Source organism: Corythoichthys intestinalis, chromosome 20, assembly GCF_030265065.1.
Source record: "Corythoichthys intestinalis isolate RoL2023-P3 chromosome 20, ASM3026506v1, whole genome shotgun sequence".
NCBI lineage: Eukaryota > Metazoa > Chordata > Actinopteri > Syngnathiformes > Syngnathidae > Corythoichthys > Corythoichthys intestinalis.
Window position 1 is genome coordinate 2,832,175 of NC_080414.1, and position 17,986 is coordinate 2,850,160.

The 17,986-nt window shown below is 44.2% G+C and overlaps 1 protein-coding gene across 2 annotated transcripts in view; it reads right to left on the minus strand.

Moving 5' to 3' along the window:
- Positions 1-17,986, minus strand: part of ofcc1 (orofacial cleft 1 candidate 1) — a 167,398-nt gene that overhangs the window by 67,619 nt on the left and 81,793 nt on the right. For both annotated transcript variants that reach the window (XM_057824675.1, XM_057824677.1), the window contains 2 exons: positions 16,802-16,893; positions 9,239-9,363 (listed from right to left, as the gene is read on the minus strand). In XM_057824675.1, the coding sequence (XP_057680658.1) occupies positions 9,239-9,363; positions 16,802-16,893 (217 nt within the window). The remainder of the gene's footprint in view (positions 1-9,238; positions 9,364-16,801; positions 16,894-17,986) is intronic.

Genomic DNA, 17,986 nt, shown 5'->3' on the forward strand with positions numbered 1-17,986 from the left:
ATGGAAGCCCAACGCGCGCATCATGCAGTTGACTGAGCGAGATTATCCCCGGCAAGCAGGTGATAGACATCTACGTCTGCACCACCAAATCCCGCAATCAGTTCCTCTGGACAGTCCAGAACAAATGGCGGGACATCCTGTTCTGCCGAAAGGAACGCTCAACAAGAAGAAGACTTCACGGCTGAGAATTTGAACACTCAGCGCTGAGGCTGGCAAAATCTCCAACTCTGGTTGCTTTAGCAACAATAATGCATGGACTCATTGGCCCAACCTGCAAACCCTAAATAACACCAAACACACCCTTCTTTTGGACAACAAGCCACTACACCAGAGCCTTCATTCTGAATTCTTTAGCTAGCGCTGTCTTTTCTCGGGACTCTTTTGTTGACCTGTGATATACAGTCCCTGACAAAAGTCTTGTGGCTTATCCATTTTGTAGAAACAATTGCTAATAACCTGACTTTTAATGATTCAATTGGTTTCAGAAATGGCTCATATGAAAGCTAAGACACTAAGGTTACATCCAGTATGGGGGTGTGCGAGAGATCTGCAGGGTGGAAGGCAACATAAATAGTCTGAAATATCAACAAATCTTAGCTGCCTCTTACATTCCTAACCATAAAAAGGGACAAATTCTGCAGCAGGATGGTGCTCCACCACATACTTCAATCTCTACCTCAAAGTTCCTCAAGGCAAAGAAGATCAAGATCCTCCAGGACTGCCTAGCCCAGTCACCAGACACGAACAGGATGAAAGAGGAAGCATGGAAGACGAAACCCAAGAATGTTGATGAACTCTGGGAGGCATGCAAGACTGCTTTCTTTGATGTTCCTGATGACTTCATCAATAAATTGTATGAATCCTTGCCGAACTGCATGGATGCAGTCCTTCAAGCCCATGGAAGTCATACAAAATATTAAATTTGGATCTCACAGCACCACTACTTAATTCGCTTATGTTATGTAACATATTTTTGTATTTGAAGTACATTTTTTGTTCAATTTTCACACACTTCCTGTAGGCGACAAAACTTTTGTCTTTCTAAAGTTTGACCTTTATGTCTTCATTAAATGAAAAATCTTTTTTCAGTGAAACAAATATATTTTTGTACATTCAACACCATTTGGGAGGGTCTTAGCTTTAATATGAGCCATTTCTGAAACCAATTGAATAATTAAAAGTCAGGTTATTAGCAATTGTTTCTACAAAATGGATAAGCCACAAGACTTTTGTCAGGGACTGTAGTGACCCTGGATTCAGGCTTCCTCTTCGTCTGGGTCTGTTTGCTGTTTTTGCCCTGCTGTCAATTGCTGTCAACTTGGAATAAATTGTCAAATTGTGTTTCAAAGTCTTTTTCCAGCTTTTAAAATAGAGTCAGTAGAAGTGGTTAAAACTAAAGTGAACGCGCAGAGTTCTGCCTTTTGGCCGGGTTGTTGGGATTGCGCCAATTGTTGAAATTCTGCTAGCGCGATTCTGGCCACGTAAACAGACGGCAATAGAGAAAAAAACAGAAACGGAGCCCTCAAATCAGCTCGTCGAGGGTGAACGTGTGAAGAAGAGGAACATTGGTCCCCAACGAGGCGAGCTAACTGAGGGAAATTAGGTCAACGTGTTCCCTCTGACTCCACAACAAGAACATGTTATGTGAATGTGACTGGCTGTGCATGTTTGTGGCTATGTTTATTACACCTATAGCACAATAATGTGCGGCAATTCTGCTAAAGTATGTGTTTTGATGACTGAACGTGTCTGAGAAAAAATGCAGATGCTGAAATAATGATCAATGGTCACCCTCCCAGTTGAAGTGAATTGGAAGTCTACTGCCATCAATGGCAGTCAATGACCAACATATAAAGCTGATCCAAAAATCTTATAAGATTCTCTCGCTGTCTCAATTAGGGTGTAAGTCAATTCAGCACATAATTAAATGAGAATTGTGGGGGTGTATTTATATGTAATTAGTATTTTAATGATTGAACTAATTTGATGCAAGTGTTATTTTAAGAATAACTTGGACAGTTTTCATTTTACGCTATTCATTTGCTCACCTGTAATTATCAAAACACGTTACTAAGTGTGCATAATTCTGTCTCCTGCACTGTAAAATATGATTATTTGACTTTACTTAAAAAAAAAAAAAAAAAAACTTGCTGCCTTAGAAAAGTAATTTTTCATACTTTCATTAATTAGATGCAATTTACTTGATTATTTCAAGTTTTAAGGACTCAAACTAACCTACAGTGCCTTGCAAAAGTATTCGGCCCCCTTGAACCTTGCAACCTTTCGCCACATTTCAGGCTTCAAACATAAAGATATAACATTTTAATTTTTTGTCAAGAATCAACAACAAGTGGGACACAATCGTGAAGTGGAACAAAATTTATTGGATAATTTAAACTTTTTTAACAAATAAAAAACTGAAAAGTGCGGCGTGCAATATTATTCGGCCCCCTTGCGTTAATACTTTGTAGTGCCACCTTTTGCTCCAATTACAGCTGCAAGTCGCTTGGGGTATGTTTCTATCAGTTTTGCACATCGAGAGACTGACATTCTTGCCCATTCTTCCTTGCAAAACAGCTCGAGCTCAGTGAGGTTGGATGGAGAGTGTTTGTGAACAGCAGTCTTCAGCTCTTTCCACAGATTCTCGATTGGATTCAGGTCTGGACTTTGACTTGGCCATTCTAACACCTGGATACGTTTATTTTTGAACCATTCCATTGTAGATTTGGCTTTATGTTTTGGAGCAATGTCCTGTTGGAAGATAAATCTCCGTCCCAGTCTCAGGTCTTGTGCAGATACCAACAGGTTTTCTTCCAGAATGTTCCTGTATTTGGCTGCATCCATCTTCCCGCAAATTTTAACCATCTTCCCTGTCCCTGCTGAAGAAAAGCAGGCCCAAACCATGATGCTGCCACCACCATGTTTGACAGTGGGGATGATGTGTTCAGGGTGATGAGCTGTGTTGCTTTTACGCCAAGCATATCGTTTTGCATTGTGGCCAAAAAGTTCAATTTTGGTTTCATCTGACCCGAGCACCTTCTTCCACATGTTCCACCTTCTTCCGCTCTTTATTAGCGCTTAGCGCTCTACTGCTTTAAGATGGCGGCTGTTTATTAACGCTGCCCAGACGCGGCCGAGTCTGTCGTTTCGCATCTAGTTCAACATACATGTGATCTCTATGAGACTCATCAGATGCTACCTGCTACCAACTTAACATCATGTGGGCTAGTTTTTAGCAACGTCAGCGTAGTTTGGAGCGGCTGTGGAAATGTTTTTTATATTTTTTTATTGCTTCTTCCTCTACGCACGTGACGTCAGCGCGTTGTCCCGCATTAAAAGTTGTCCGCGCGAAACGTGATGCTTAGAGCTGTCAAAATAAACGATTACTCGAGGTGAATAAAATTACTCGGATCAGTTTTTAAACTCGAGTTACTCGAGTTGCTCGAGTATTCGTTTCAGCTCTAATTGAGATACATCAAGTTAAAAGTATGTTATCCAGCCCTAAATTGCTACTTACTTATTAATTATAAGTATTCACAACAATAAGTTGATTTATAATAGCTTTTACAGTGTTGGGTATGGCGTTATTTTTTTTTAATAATAGATAAATGCTCGCAAAGTACATGAGGAGGAGTTTGTTTTTGATTCACGCACTTCAATGCAACTGACAACTCTGCCTGATTAATTCCTACAACGTGTCACTTGTCATATGCTTGACAGACAGTTGACGTATTCCCCCTGTAGTTTTTACGGACATTGAAGTTGCACCTGCAGCCACAAATATGACAACTATGTGTTCTGTGTTTGTTTTAGTTAGAGTGCATACTGTACCGCTGGGCCTCTTAAGACAAGCTGCAGTCTCTCACGTTCTTTTTTTTTTTTTTTTTTTGCTTCAAGGTACACTCAGATTGCAATTTCACTGGGAATGAATGCATTGTGTGATTCATTTGGGGGGAAAAAATACTTGAGTATTATTTTCCTCAAATCAAGGGCGTAGATTTGGTGTCAACATTGGTAGGGACGATATAACAGCATAATTTGCATGTACACTTTTTGCTGGGGACCTAATGAACCTAATTCATTGATAGGCTAAATGATCAATGCAAAATAAATCTATATTGACTTATACTAACATTCATATGTATTGGTACAGGCGATACAACGTTCGATTCAAACATGTGATTTCAAAAATGACTAAAATGATCAAATGATTATTAAATGGTTATTATATATTTGCTTTTACCAATGAAAGCTCACAATAAAGTATTAATTGCTATAATAGTATGTGCCATGATTGATTGCAGTAAGACATTTTAGTGGTTGATAACTATAGACATGTTTAGCTCTTGATAAAACTGCCATGTCATTCTGACCGGTTTAAACCGACCTAGGTTCAACAGGTTAACTTCAATACAAGCCACAGACACTGAGAAACTAAAACTGGGACATTTAAGAAATCATATTGTTGCATTTTATTACTTACCGTATGCTATTGTTTCATGAAATGTATTTGCTGAGATAATTATTAAGTTGTTATAATATATTTGCTCTAATCAGTTGCTGCTCGCAATGAAGAAATGCTTTTGCTTATTATTATTGTTCATAAAGAAAGAATGTTTTGTCTTGAAGAAGCCTCATGCCTGGTCAAGGGCAGAAGAGGCCACTTTGCTTTGCTGAAATGTGCTGACACGTGTATATAATTCATGCATGGCATGATTAAGTCTGAAGACGACCAACACATTTTGCAGCATAATGTAGGGCCCAGTGTGAGAAAGCTGGATCTCCTTCAGAAGTCGTGGGTCTTCCAGCAGGACAATGACCTAAACATACTTCAAAACGCACTAGAAAATGATTTGAAAGAAAGCACTGGAGATTTCTAAAGTGACCAGCAATGAGTCCAGACCTGAATCCCATTGAACACCTGTGGAAAGATCTGAAAATGCCCCCCTTCAAATCTCAGAGAGCAGTTGGCCAAAGAAGAATAGTTTAAAATTCCAGCAGAGCATTGTAAGAAACTCATTGATGGAAACCGGAAGCGGTTGTTCGCAGTTATTTTGTCTAGAGGTTGTGCTACCAAGTATTAGGCTGAGGGAACAATTAGAACTCCCTATAAAAATCTTAATTAGCTCATCGTCGTGTCGCTCAATAGATGGCAGTAACATTCCTCAATGCATGAGTTCTACACGACTGTATTGTATTTGAATCTTATTAATTGAACTAATTAGATGTAAGGATGCACAATTTGCACACATACTGTACATTCACTGATAATGGAGACTAATATAGAGATGCATCAATAGAATCCTAGAAAAGATGGATTTGCTATCTCACCTCATTATGCAAAAAAAATAAGTGAATAAATAAATAAATAGTCCCTCCCTTGCGCATCTCTTCTAGTCCTCAGGTAATGTGGAGAAGCCTTGGCAAAGTCAAACATCACAGTGGGAGGGATGCGTGAGGCAATGACTTTGAGCTGGCGGTGTCTTTTATATCCCCGTGAAAGCCGAGAGCAGCACTGTGTCTTTCTAATGTTCTGATTAGGTGAGGTCATAAAACAGCCTTTAGCTCAAAGATGGTGTAATAGGTTCTCCTGTGAAGATGAAATCAATAGCAACACGTGGAGCCGGGCCTCCATCCCAGTGCAATCCTCATCAAGAACTGAAGGAAAAGAAATGTCATTTGTGCAACCCGCGACTGCTCGGAGCTCTGAAAACCAAGTAATAGCACTAGGAATAATTGTGGGAAAACATCTCGTTGTATTTCCTTGTGTGCGCGAGACTCATCTGGGCAGTGTTTGAGTTTGTGCGGGTTCCCTCTCGCTCCAGACTGTGTCGTCATTTGTTGGCGGGACACGCCGGTAATCGTTTGAATTCACTCAGTATGCTCACAAGATGTCAGCAGGTTTTCTCTGATCTTGTTTAATATGTGACCAGCAGCTATAAATCACCACCTTACGAAAATGAGGAAACAAAGGTACAACTTTTAAATCTCCAGGGTAAGCTTGGTCGTGTCAATCCCACTTGCCCTTAAGTGGAGGACCTTCTTTTAATTGAGTTGTTTTCCAGAGGAAAAAAATATATATACCTGTGTTTACAACACTTTGTAGTTGAAAGAGGAAATTTTGCTTTTAGCTTCTTTTGAAGCAATATAGACATTCAGTTAAGAATTCTGCAGCCCCTTTCGTTTGCTTATTAGCATTTTTTTCCTATTAAAATCAATCATTGGAAGCTGTGATGAAAAAGAAAATTCAATCACCAAGTTCTGATGTCAAATTGGCCAACATTGCCATTACAATTTGCGCATGCACAATAGTGGAACGACGAGCTGTAACTTGTCCGCTGCCGGGGGGTTGCCGATCGGTAAAGACAATCGACAACCCCGCCGCCGTGTGAGATGATCCGGGGTTGTTTTGTGTGATTTAGCCTTTTTCGAAAGGCGAAAAAGATTGGAACAGCCGCTCTGCGGTCATTCTCCAGCTGCTTCCCCGGCAACGAGCACTCCTGCCCGCAGCAGCGGAACGACAAGCTGTAACTTGCTTGCCGCCCCCCGCCGATTGGTGACGAGAATCGACAACCCCGCCGCCGTGCAAAATGATCCGGTCTAGTTTTGTGAGACTTTTTGTTTTCAAAAGGCGAGAATAAGACTTGGAACTGCTGCTCGGTTTGGGTAAGCATGCATGTGGGGGTGGCGTGGCTCAGTGGTAGAGTAGTTGTCCCCCAACCCAGAGGTTGTGGGTTCGATTCTTCACCCTGATGAACTTGCCTAAGTATCCTTGAGCAAGATACTGAACCCCATGTTGCTCCTGGTGCTGCGTCACCAGTAGGTGAATAGTGAGATAGTGTAAAGCGCTTTGAGCGCCTTGAAAGGTGGAAAAGCGCTATATAAGTATAACAACACCATGTCGGCTAGCTGTCACGCCTCCTAGTTTGTTTACGCTCTCCGAAGCCGGGGCAGGGAAATGACAAAAGTCAATGATTTTTATAATCTGCCGTTTCAGAGTCCTGTTGAAATTCCGCTCGGCCGATGCTGCCTCGCGTGCGCCAACCGGGAAGGCAGAACTTCGCGCATCCACCTCTGATATTAACCCTTTGTACTGACTCCATGTTCCAAAAGTTTGAAAAAGACTCACCGAAAGCAGGTTGACAATTTATTCATCGACAATGGTCAAAAACAAGGCAAAAACAGAAGACGGAGGGACAATTCTGGTTCCAAAACAAGGCTACATGTTTCCGAGCAGCAAAATCTGTCATATCTCAGTGTCCAGTCTTTTTAAAGTCCGTGGTGAAGCGGGCCGTGCTGAAGGTGTGTCTGGGCGTTGCTTTTGGGTCTTCCCCTCTGTGGCCGGTTTTGGGCGGCTTAGGTTCGTGCGCGGATGGGGCGCCCACTATCAACTTTGTTGTCCGGGCTGTCTCTACTTGTTTTAGGACAAAGTCCTTTGTCCTTGGAGTTTGCTGGGAGAGCTGATTGCAAGAGTTGGTGCGTCAATCTTGTTCGTGACACACCCGTGATAAGACGGCATTGTGTATCTCTTCTATTTCTTCTCATTAAACTATGTTGTGCTATTAATTTTATATTAGCAGTGCAGTCCTACCGTAAATATGAAAATGATACTATTTCCTGATTAATTATATTACGTGTGTTAGAGTAATGCAAACAGTTAGACGGTGCCTACAAGAAACTACCATTTTTCCTCATCTCCCCCTCATTAGCCCGGATAAGGTGATTCACCTTACTGTGTCAAAGGGCATGTAGTGGAGTCTGCTTAAACAATACTTATATGAATGTGTTAGACTAATGCAAACAATTATATGGTGTGTGCGATGACGGTACCTTTTCCCTTCAGTCCCGATGCGATATCGAAAAAAAGTTTGTTTTTTTTGCGCCCCGGAGGCATCCTAATCAGATGCCCGAGCCATCCCATCTGGCTCCTCTCGATGTGGAGGAGCAGCGCCCTACTCCAAGCCTCTCCTGGAAGATTGACCTTCTCATCATATCCCTAAGGGATAGCCCGAACACCCTACGGAGGGAACTAATTTTGGCCGCTTGTTTCTGGGATATTGTTCATTCGGTCAACAGCTTGTGAAGATAGGTGAGGGTAGGAATGTAGATCGACCTGTAAATAGACAGCTCCGCCTTTCGGCTCAGCTTCCTCTTCACCACGATGCACCGATCCGCCTGTCGATCTCCTGTTCCTTTGTTGCGTCACTTGTGATCAAGACCTCGAGATACTTGAACTCTTGCACTTGGGGAGGGACCTCATCCCTACCCGGAAAGGGCATTTCACCTTATCCCGACTTAGGACCATGGTCTCGGATATGGAGGTGCTGATTCTCATCTTGACCGCTTCACACTCAGCTGCAAACAGTTCCAGTGAGAGTTAAAGGTGACAGCATGATGAAGCCAACAACACTACATCAACTGCAGAAAGCAGAGATGCAATACTGAGTCCACCAAACCTCAACGCCTTGGTTCCAACTAGATATTCTGTCCATAAAAGTTATGAACCCAATCGGTGACTTAGGGCAGCCTTGGCGGAGTCCAACCCTCACTGGAACGGATCTGACTTACAACCGGATAAGTAAGGCCTGTACAGGGGCTGGACGCTCAGCAGCAGGGATTCCGATACCCCATACTCGCAGAGCCCCCCACAGGACTCTCCGGGGAACATGGTGGAATGCCTTCTCCAAGTCCACAAAACATATGTAGACCGGTTGGGCGAACTACCATGACCCCCGAGAACCCTGCTGAGGGTATAGAGCAAATCCACTGTTCCGCGGGCCGGACGAAAACCACACTGCTCCTCCTGAATCTAAGATTGAATTATTAAAATAATAATAATATGAATTTCATTTGGTTGTGGTTTTAGACCTAAGTGAGACAAAACACTGTATTCTTATATTTAAGTTTTTGTTTTCATCGGCTGTCTGCAGCCATCGCAACAGGAGTATCTGTACTCATTGGCCTTACCTGGATAAACAAAGTTTAAACAGAACACACGAATACATGTCTTTCTGATTCATTTTCAATGTTTCATTGGGTTGAAGTCAGGGTTTTGAACCTCTTTCTCATCTGTTCATGCCTTTCACATCCTCAAAGTAAGGATCATACACTTTGAATATCTTCTAGGACAAAGAATTCAGGGTAAACTAATTGGTCTAGCCCAGACCCTTATTAATTAAGAAGAGCGTTTCAATTATTTGGTCCATTAAGTGTATATTTGAGCGACAATGAGACTTACAGCAGGGAGAACGTGTACTCCTCCATCTCCTCCGCGTCGAGATTCTGCAGCGAATGCCGCATCTTGTGTTTGCGTGCGCCGTTCACGCTGGGGCCGCGGCTATTTGTCTTCTTGATTGGCTTCTTCTGTGAAGAGCGGCAATTGGGGAGAACACACGCAGACGTCATTTGTAAGCAAAGCAGGAAGCGGGCCTCGGAATTTATCTCGGGGGATGCACGCGGCGACGGTGACAGCGCGCGCGACACTTTTGGAGCATCTGAAACGCTGCGCGATTGACAAGAGACGAGAGCGATGGTGAAATCGCATATGGCGTGCCATCATTCAAGCGGAGTTTGTTTGGGAAATGCGAGCGCGTTGACGGCGGTGTTAAATATATGATATCTAAGAACCGACAACTTCCCCTTTACCCCCCCCTACATACAAGTCGTTTACTGTCATCATCATAAACACAGCCAAATGGAGTCAGAAGCGGGGTTTTAAATATTTCACCAAGGTACTCGGGAATAGATATTATTTGTTAAGCCGCCAACATGTTAACGGCTTGCTTACCCTGCCCTGTCAGCCCCGCGTTGCCCTTGGGTGGGCTTAGTGCCTTTCTGCTTGAAGTTGTGAAATACTCATACTGATGTATGCTAATGAACTCCACGGTTGCAACCTCGCTCTGTTTTCTTCTTTTCAACCTGCTCCTCTCCTCCATCTCCTTCTTTGCGTCGCTCCCGAGAGAAACCGAGGCCCAGGACGTAGTAAATGAGCAAGGCCCAATAAAAGCTCTATTCGTTTTCATAGGGCAATCTTTGCCAAAGAAAGCTGGGATTCCAGAGTGATGATCACAATAAAAAAAAAAGGTGGAAAGGAGTGGCAAAGAAAGCAGAGAGAGCGAGAGAGAGAGGGGAAAAAATGCAGCGGGTATATGAACCACAATGTTCTCTGGCGTCTCCCTGCAATAAATTTAATGCAATACCTTAAAAGCAGATCTCGTATATAGCTGGATTCCTGCCCTGTGGGCAAAGTGGTCGCCTGGAGAAAATTCATTTTAATTAGGTCTGCACTGCAGGTTGAATGGTTGAAATTTGATCCCTTGTGCTTCCAGGCTGGGGCAGGTTGGAGATCACTTCACTTAATCATTAGACAACTGGGTTCCACACCGCAACATTTGACAGAGTTAGCAAGCTTTTAAAGACCAGGAGGGGAAAAGGCACAATCTATAGAGGCTGCGAGAAACTAAAACCTCGTTGCATCAACTTCATTTATTGAACAGGATGCCGTAGATTAATGGTGGGTCATGTGTAGATCAGCGGAGGGAGGATAAAGACCTGCAGCAATAGAACAGGTTGGGTGTGCTCACTACCTTTTGATTTTAGGTCACTTACTGTTGATTTCGGAGTCTTTCCGCGTCACTTCCTTTAGATTTGGGCATTTCCGGTTGATTTTCTTTTAATTTGGGGTCATTTCCCGTTGATGTGGGGGCATTCTCGGGTCACTCCCTGTTGATTGAGGTCCAATTCTAGGTCTAGGGTGGCGGTAAACTCCAAAATGTTTTAATAATAGTGACAAAAAAACACAAAGTACAAACAAAAGACCTGGCGTCAAAACTTGGGAAGAGGAAACGGGAACACAGGGAGCGTGGACGCAAATGTGACCAGATGCAGGAATTGATGAAAATGATGCAATAAGAACAGACAGAACATCCATGTCAGGGAAGCGCGGGAAGGCAGGTGGTGTGGACCCAATTGCAGGGAAACAAAAAGCAGCAAGGCGGGTGGTGGTGATCTCAAAACCGTTTTAATAACAACTAACAAAAACACAAAGTACAACCAAAAGTACTGGGGATCAAAAAGGCAAGGTTCAAACAAAACTTACTTTATCGGAGAGTTTAGTACACGAGGGCTTGGACAGGATATTGACTTTGACACAGACAATGACGCAACCAGGAGTGAAAAGAAACTGGGAGCTTATATACACACAGAGACGAGGGGTAACGAGACAACGAGGAACAGATGGGCAACACAGAAGGATGCAGGTTGGCGATACACTAGGAGCAGGCACAACAGGTGAAATCAATGGGCAATCAAGGAACACACTAGGAGGGAACCAACACAAAACCTAACAATCCATCCATTATCTACTGTTTAATCCGGGCTGGGTTGCGGCGGCGGCAGCAGCAGCTTTAGCAGGGAAGCCCAGACTTCCCCCTCGCCACCCACTTCAACCAGCTTCCCTGGCGGGATCCCAAGGACTTTCCAGGCCGGCAGAGAGAGTCTCTTCAGCGTGTCCTGGTGGGACATGTCCAGAACACCACCCCAGGGAGGCGTCCAGGAGGCATCTGAACCAGATGCCCAAGCCACCTAAGCTGGTTTATCTCAACGTGAAGGAGTAGCGACTTGACCGACCCTAAGTCCCTCCTGGATGACCGAGCTTCTCATCCCATCCCTAAGAGAGAGCCCAGACACCCTGTGGAGGACACTCATTTCGGCCGTTCGTATCTGGGATCTTATTCTTTTGGTCACGACCCACAGCTCGTGAGGGTCGGAATGTGGATCAACTGGTAAATTGAGGAGCTTTGTCTTTTGGCTCAGCTCCTTTTTCACCAAAACGGACCGGTACAGAGTCCACATCACTGCAGATGCTGCACTGATCAGCCTGTCGATCTTCCACTCCCTCCTGGCCTCACTCGTGAACAAGACCCCAAGATACTTAAACTTCTCCACATGGGGCAGGATCTAGACCCCGACCCGGAGAGGACACGCCACCCTTTTCCGACCGAGGATCATGGTCTCAGATTTGTAGGTGCTGATCTTCATCCCAACCGCGTCACTCTCAGCTGCGAACTGCTCCAGTGTGTGTTGGCATGATAAAGCAAACAGTACCACAGTATCTGCAAAATGCAAAATCTTACTTACTGTCGGCAATGCGGTCCACATTCTGACACCAGTCGTACAGAAACCGAACAGCCCTTACCAGGGTGCTCGGTATCCCGTACTCCCGAAGCACTCCCACCAAAGGACTCCCCGAGGGACATGGTCGAACGCCTTCTCCAATCCACAAAACACATGTAGAGCGGTTGATCGAACTCCTATGCACCCTCGAGGACCCTGTCGAGGGTGTGGAGCTGGTCTACTGTTCCACGGCCGGGACGAAAACCACACACTCCTAAAATCCAACCCCTTTTCATCGGTGTAGGGGCGATGAACGTGTTCATTGTCAGGGCTATGCCGTCAGAACCTACAGTAAGTTCCTGGTAGGGCCACCCATGGCGGATTGGACTGATTTGCCTCTGGTCAACAAAGGGTGGGTATGCCCGGACCGGCCAGTGGGGAAGTGCTCTTGCTGGTCTACAAAATAGCCCAATAGGCTGTGACAGAAGATCCCCTCAGCCAGTCAAACTCCTATCCCATGCAAACTGAACGGTGTTAAAGACGATTGTTCGACACCTTAAAACCAAGCCTCAAAGCCTATACATGCGGGTTTGGGGACCGCTTGTGAATTTCAAATTCCCTTGAAATCTCCACCTATGAATGCTGAACTGATTCTGGGTCTTCACCTCTACGTTCTACGTCGCTGAAACGGCGAATGGATCACGCTCATGGCTACTACGGCATCGGATCATTGAGCATGGTGGGCCTCAATTCGAGATGCGGTTGTAAAGAAATATTTTGTTCATGCTTATAAAACACATAACTGATGTAAGACTATCCATTCATGTTTGTGTGCTCTATCTATTCCTTTGAACATAATACAAAGAGTTTCTGTGGACTGCCTTATCTGATTTTACTCCCTCTCGTACCAGCTACGACTAAGTTCTCAAGTTCGTAACTCAATATGTTTTTCTGTGGAAAATCACCAGCTGCACATCCATGATGCGAATCTCCCGTTCCACCACATCCCAAAGATGCTCTATCTGGTGACTGTGGAGGCCATTTGAGTACAGTGAATTAATTGTCATGTTGAAGAAACCAGTGTGAGATGATTCCAGCTTTATGACATGGCACATTATCCTGCTGAAAGCAGCCATCAGAAGTTGGGTACATTGTGGTCATAAAGGGATGGACATGGTCAGCAACAATACTCAGGTAGGCTGTGGCGTTCCAACGATGCTCAATTGGTACCAAGGGGCCTAAAAAGTGCCAAGAAAATATTCCCCACACCATTACACCACCACCACCAGGCTGAACCGTTGATACAAGGCAGGATGGATCCATGCTTTCATGTTGTTGACGCCAAATTCTGACCCTACCATCCGAATGTCGCAGCAGAAATCGAGACTCATCAGACCAGGCAACGTATTTCCAATCTCCTAGTGTCCAATTTCGATGAGCTTGTGCAAATTGTAGCCTCAGTTTCCTGTTCTGAGCTGAAAGGAGTGGCACCCGGCGTGGTCTCCTGCTGCTGTAGCCCATCTGCCTCAAAGTTCGACGTACTGTGCGTTCAGAGATGCTCTTCTGCCTACCTTGGTTGTAACGGGTGGTTATTTGAGTCACTGTTGCCTTTCTATCAGCTCGAACCAGTCTGGCCATTCTCCTCTGACCTCTGGCATCAACAAGGCATTTCCGCCCACAGAACTGCTGCTCACTGGATATTTTTTCTTTTTCGGACCATTCTCTGTAAAACCGCGAGATGGTTGTCCGTGAAACTCCCAGTAGATCAGCAGTTTCTGAAATACTCAGACCAGCCCTTCTGGAACCAACAACCATGCCACGTTCAAAGTCACTCAAATCACCTTTCTTCCCCACACTGATGCTCGGTTTGAACTGCAGGAGATTGTCTACATGCCTAAATGCACTGAGTTGCCGCCATGTGATTGGCTGATTAGAAATTAAGTGTTAAAGAGCAGTTGGACAGGTGTACCTAATAAAGTGGCAGGTGAGTTTATATCTTGTGTTCTATAAAGTCTTCGAAGCAGGCAATCCTTGGCTGTGTTTGATTCATTTCTCATTTGAGCTATTGAGTTGATACTTGTCTTGGAGTTCTAACTTGAACTTCCCTGACAGCGGTCAACTCAACGGCTCAACCGATCCAGCAAGACGAAAGCCACACTGATCCTCCTGAATCTGAGATTCGACTTCCCGATGGACCCTCCTCTCTAGCACCCCTAAATAGACTTTACCGGAGAGGCTAATGAGTGTGATCCCTCTTGGGGCAGACAGACACGGGTAACTAGAAAATGAGGCACAGGTTGGTGACATAAGAGGCAGCGGATTGGTCAACACACAAGGAGCAGTCACAACAGGTGAATCAAAGGGCAATCACAAGGACAAGACACAAACTTGACAGAACCTGACCCGAAGAATGACATTTCCAGGTGACTTTCTGTTGATTTTGGGTGACTTCCTATTGATTAGGGGCACTATTGCGTCACTTTCTGTTAATTTTTGGTCTCTTCCTATTTATTTGGGGGCATTCTTGGGTCATTTCCTGTTTACTTCAGGTAACTTGTTCATTTACAGTGGGGAGAACAAGTATTTGATACACTGCCGATTTTGCTGGTTTTCCCACTTGCAAGCCATGTAGCGGTCTAATTTATATCATAAATTCTCTTCAACTGTGAGGGACACAATCTAATACAAAAATCCAGAAAATCACATTGTATAATTTTTAAATAATAAATTTGTATTTAACTGCATGAAATAAGTATTTGATACATTACCAACTAGTAAATATTTCCGCTCTCAGTTCTTTTTTAAGAACCCCTCCTGTTCTCCACTCATTACCGGAAGTAACTGCACCTGTTTGAACTTGTTACCTGTATAAAAGACACCTGTTCACATGCTCAAACAAACAAACTCCAACCTCTCCACAATGGCCACGACCAAAGAGCTGTGTAAGGACATCAGGGATAAAATAATAGACCTGCGCAAGGCTGGGATGGGCTACAGGAAAATAAGCAAGCAGCTTGGTGAGAAGGTAACAACTGTTGGAACGATTATTAGAAAATGGAAGAAGTTCAAGTTGACGGTCAATCTGCCTCGTTCTGGAGCTCCATGCAAGATCTAACCTCATGGGGCATCGCTGATCATGAGGAAGGTGAGGGATCAGCCCAGAACTACACGGCAGGACCTGGTCAATGACCTGAAGAGAGCTGGAACCACAGTCTCGAAGAAAACCATCGGAAACACATTACGCCGTCATGGATTAAAATCCTACAGCGCACGCAAGGTCCCGCTGCTGAAGCCAGTGCATGTCCAGACACGTCTGAAGTTTGCCACTGACCATCTGGATGATCCAGAGGAGCAATGGGAGGAGGTCATGTGGTCGGATGAGACCAAAATTGAACTTTTTGGTCTAAACTCGGCTCGTCGTGTTTGGAGGAAAAAGAAGGATGAGTACAACCCCAAGAACACCATCCCAACCGTGAAACATGGAGGAGGAAATATCATTTTTTGGGGCTGCTTCTCTGCCAAGGGTACACGACGTATTGAGGGGAGGATGGATGGGGCTATGTATTGCCATATCTTGGCTGACAACCTCCTTCTTTCAGTGAGAGCCCTGAAGATGGGTCGTGGCTAGGTCTTCCAGCATGACAACGACCCAAAGCACACAGCCAAGGCAACTAAAGAGTGGCTCCGTAAGAAGCATCTTAAGGTCCTGGAGTGGCCTAGCCAGTCACCAGATCTGAACCTGATAGAAAATCTATGAGGGAGCTGAAAGTCCGTGTTGCCCGGCAGCAGCCCCGAAACCTGAAGGCTCTGGAGAAGATCTGCATGGAGGAGTGGGCCAAAATCCCTGCTGCTGTGTGTGCAAACCTTGTCAAGGACTACAGGAAACGTTTGGTTTCTGTAATAGCAAACAAAGGTTTCTGTACCAAATATTAAGTTCGATTTTTGTGATGTATCAAATACTTATTTCATGCAATTAAATGCAAATTTATTATTTAAAAATCATACACCGTGATTTTCAGTTTTTTTTGTATTAGATTCCGTCCCTCACAGTTGAAGAGAACTTATGATACAAATTACAGACCTCTACATGCTTTGCAAGCGGGAAAACCGGCGAAATCGGCAGTGTATCAAATACTTGTTCTCCCCACTGTAGGTTCAATCCTAGGTCTCTTCCTGCTGATTTTGGAGCATTTCAAGGTCACTTCTTGATGATTTTGACCTTTTAGCTTTCTCACAACCTTAACGTAAACGTCATCGAACAGCTGTGGCCAAATCAGGTCATCGCGCACCTAAAAACTTCCTACGAAGTGTCACAATGTGGTGGTTAACATGCAGACTTTGACTTATTTTACTTAAGTCCTCTGTAGCACAAAGCAAACATGCTTTGACAGTTTTCTAGTGGCTAGAAGAGAAAAGGGGAGGTCTGGCTGGCTTTGCTGATTTCACTGAATTTAGCTCGTCATGCAGATCAAAACCGGCTTTGAAGACTCCAAAATACCTGTTAGTGTGAAATGCCTTTTGACAAATCTCGGATAATGGGCTGAGGACGTGTATTTGCGTGCGTGTGGGTGAGAGAGTTTGGATGTCGGGGGTGAAGCAAGAGGTGGGAAAGGCACGGTGGGGAAAACAGAAAAGGTTACTCATTTCAAGAAGGGTGGGAATGCAGGTCTTTTAACATTGCTCTTACCTTGATGTGGGTCACACCCTCCTCCTTCTCCCTGCGATGATGACTCTTTGCTACCACAATGCCAGAATTGGCTCCTGGGGAAGAATCCTTTCCTGAATCCCGTATAGAAAAAAAAAAGAAAGAGGGGGAAAACTACAATCAGAACAAGTTTTGCATTTGTTTTTAAGCAGTTTTCAGCAGAGGTGGGTAGAAAGGCCAAAAATTTTAGTCAAGTAGCGTTACTTCAAATTAATATTACTCAAGTACGAGTAAAAGTAGTCATCCAAAAAATACACTCAAGTACAAGTATTTGGTGAAAAGAGTACTCAAGTTCTGAGTAACATTGTGAGTAACTGCTTACAATGTCTGTTTTAAAAAATACAATAATAATGGTATTTTTTTCCTCAGCACAACTTCATCTATGTGAAATGTAATTATGAAACCCATTGGTCCCCAACCTTTTTTTGCACAACAGACCGGCTTTAGTAAAGTACAGCACAGCACAGAGAAAGGCCTATTGGCTGAAGGGGATAGTTACATTTCTCGCAGACAATGTATAACTGTTTGCATTAGTCTAATACATTCATTATAGTAAAGCACTTAACCATAGTTTAGGCAGACTTCACTCCATACCCTTTGACACAGTAAAGGGGACCAAGTTATCAGCTGTTTCCTGATAAGGTAGGGAGAAGACGTCAGTGACTCTTCGGTGGGGTCAGAACACTCTCGCCCTACCAAGAAAACAAGTGGATAGCTCGGTGCCTGAGATGTCAAGACATGTGTCAGTTGCCGTGGCAACCACGACCCAGCCACAAAAGATGACACATGAACTTGACCGCCCAAACCAGCCACAGAAGGATGATCCCAAAACAACACCCAGGCACAACTTAGCCCAACCCACTCCGCCGCAGCTTTCAAAAGACTGAACATTTAGCTAACAACTGTCACTTCTCGGGGACATTTCGATATATTCGTTGTTTTGCTGACCTTGGATCCAGCATTGCCTCTCCGTCGTCTGTTTTGCCCTGTTATTTGATTACCGTTGACGAATAAATTGTCAACCTGTTTTCGGTGAGACTTCTTTAAACCATTCAAAATGGAGTCAGTACAAAGGGTTAACACCAGAGTGAACGCGCAGAGTTTGGCCTTCCCGGAACGCCTTCTGGTTCGACTGTCGTTGTTCCGGCGGCTTGGCTGGGAGGCCGA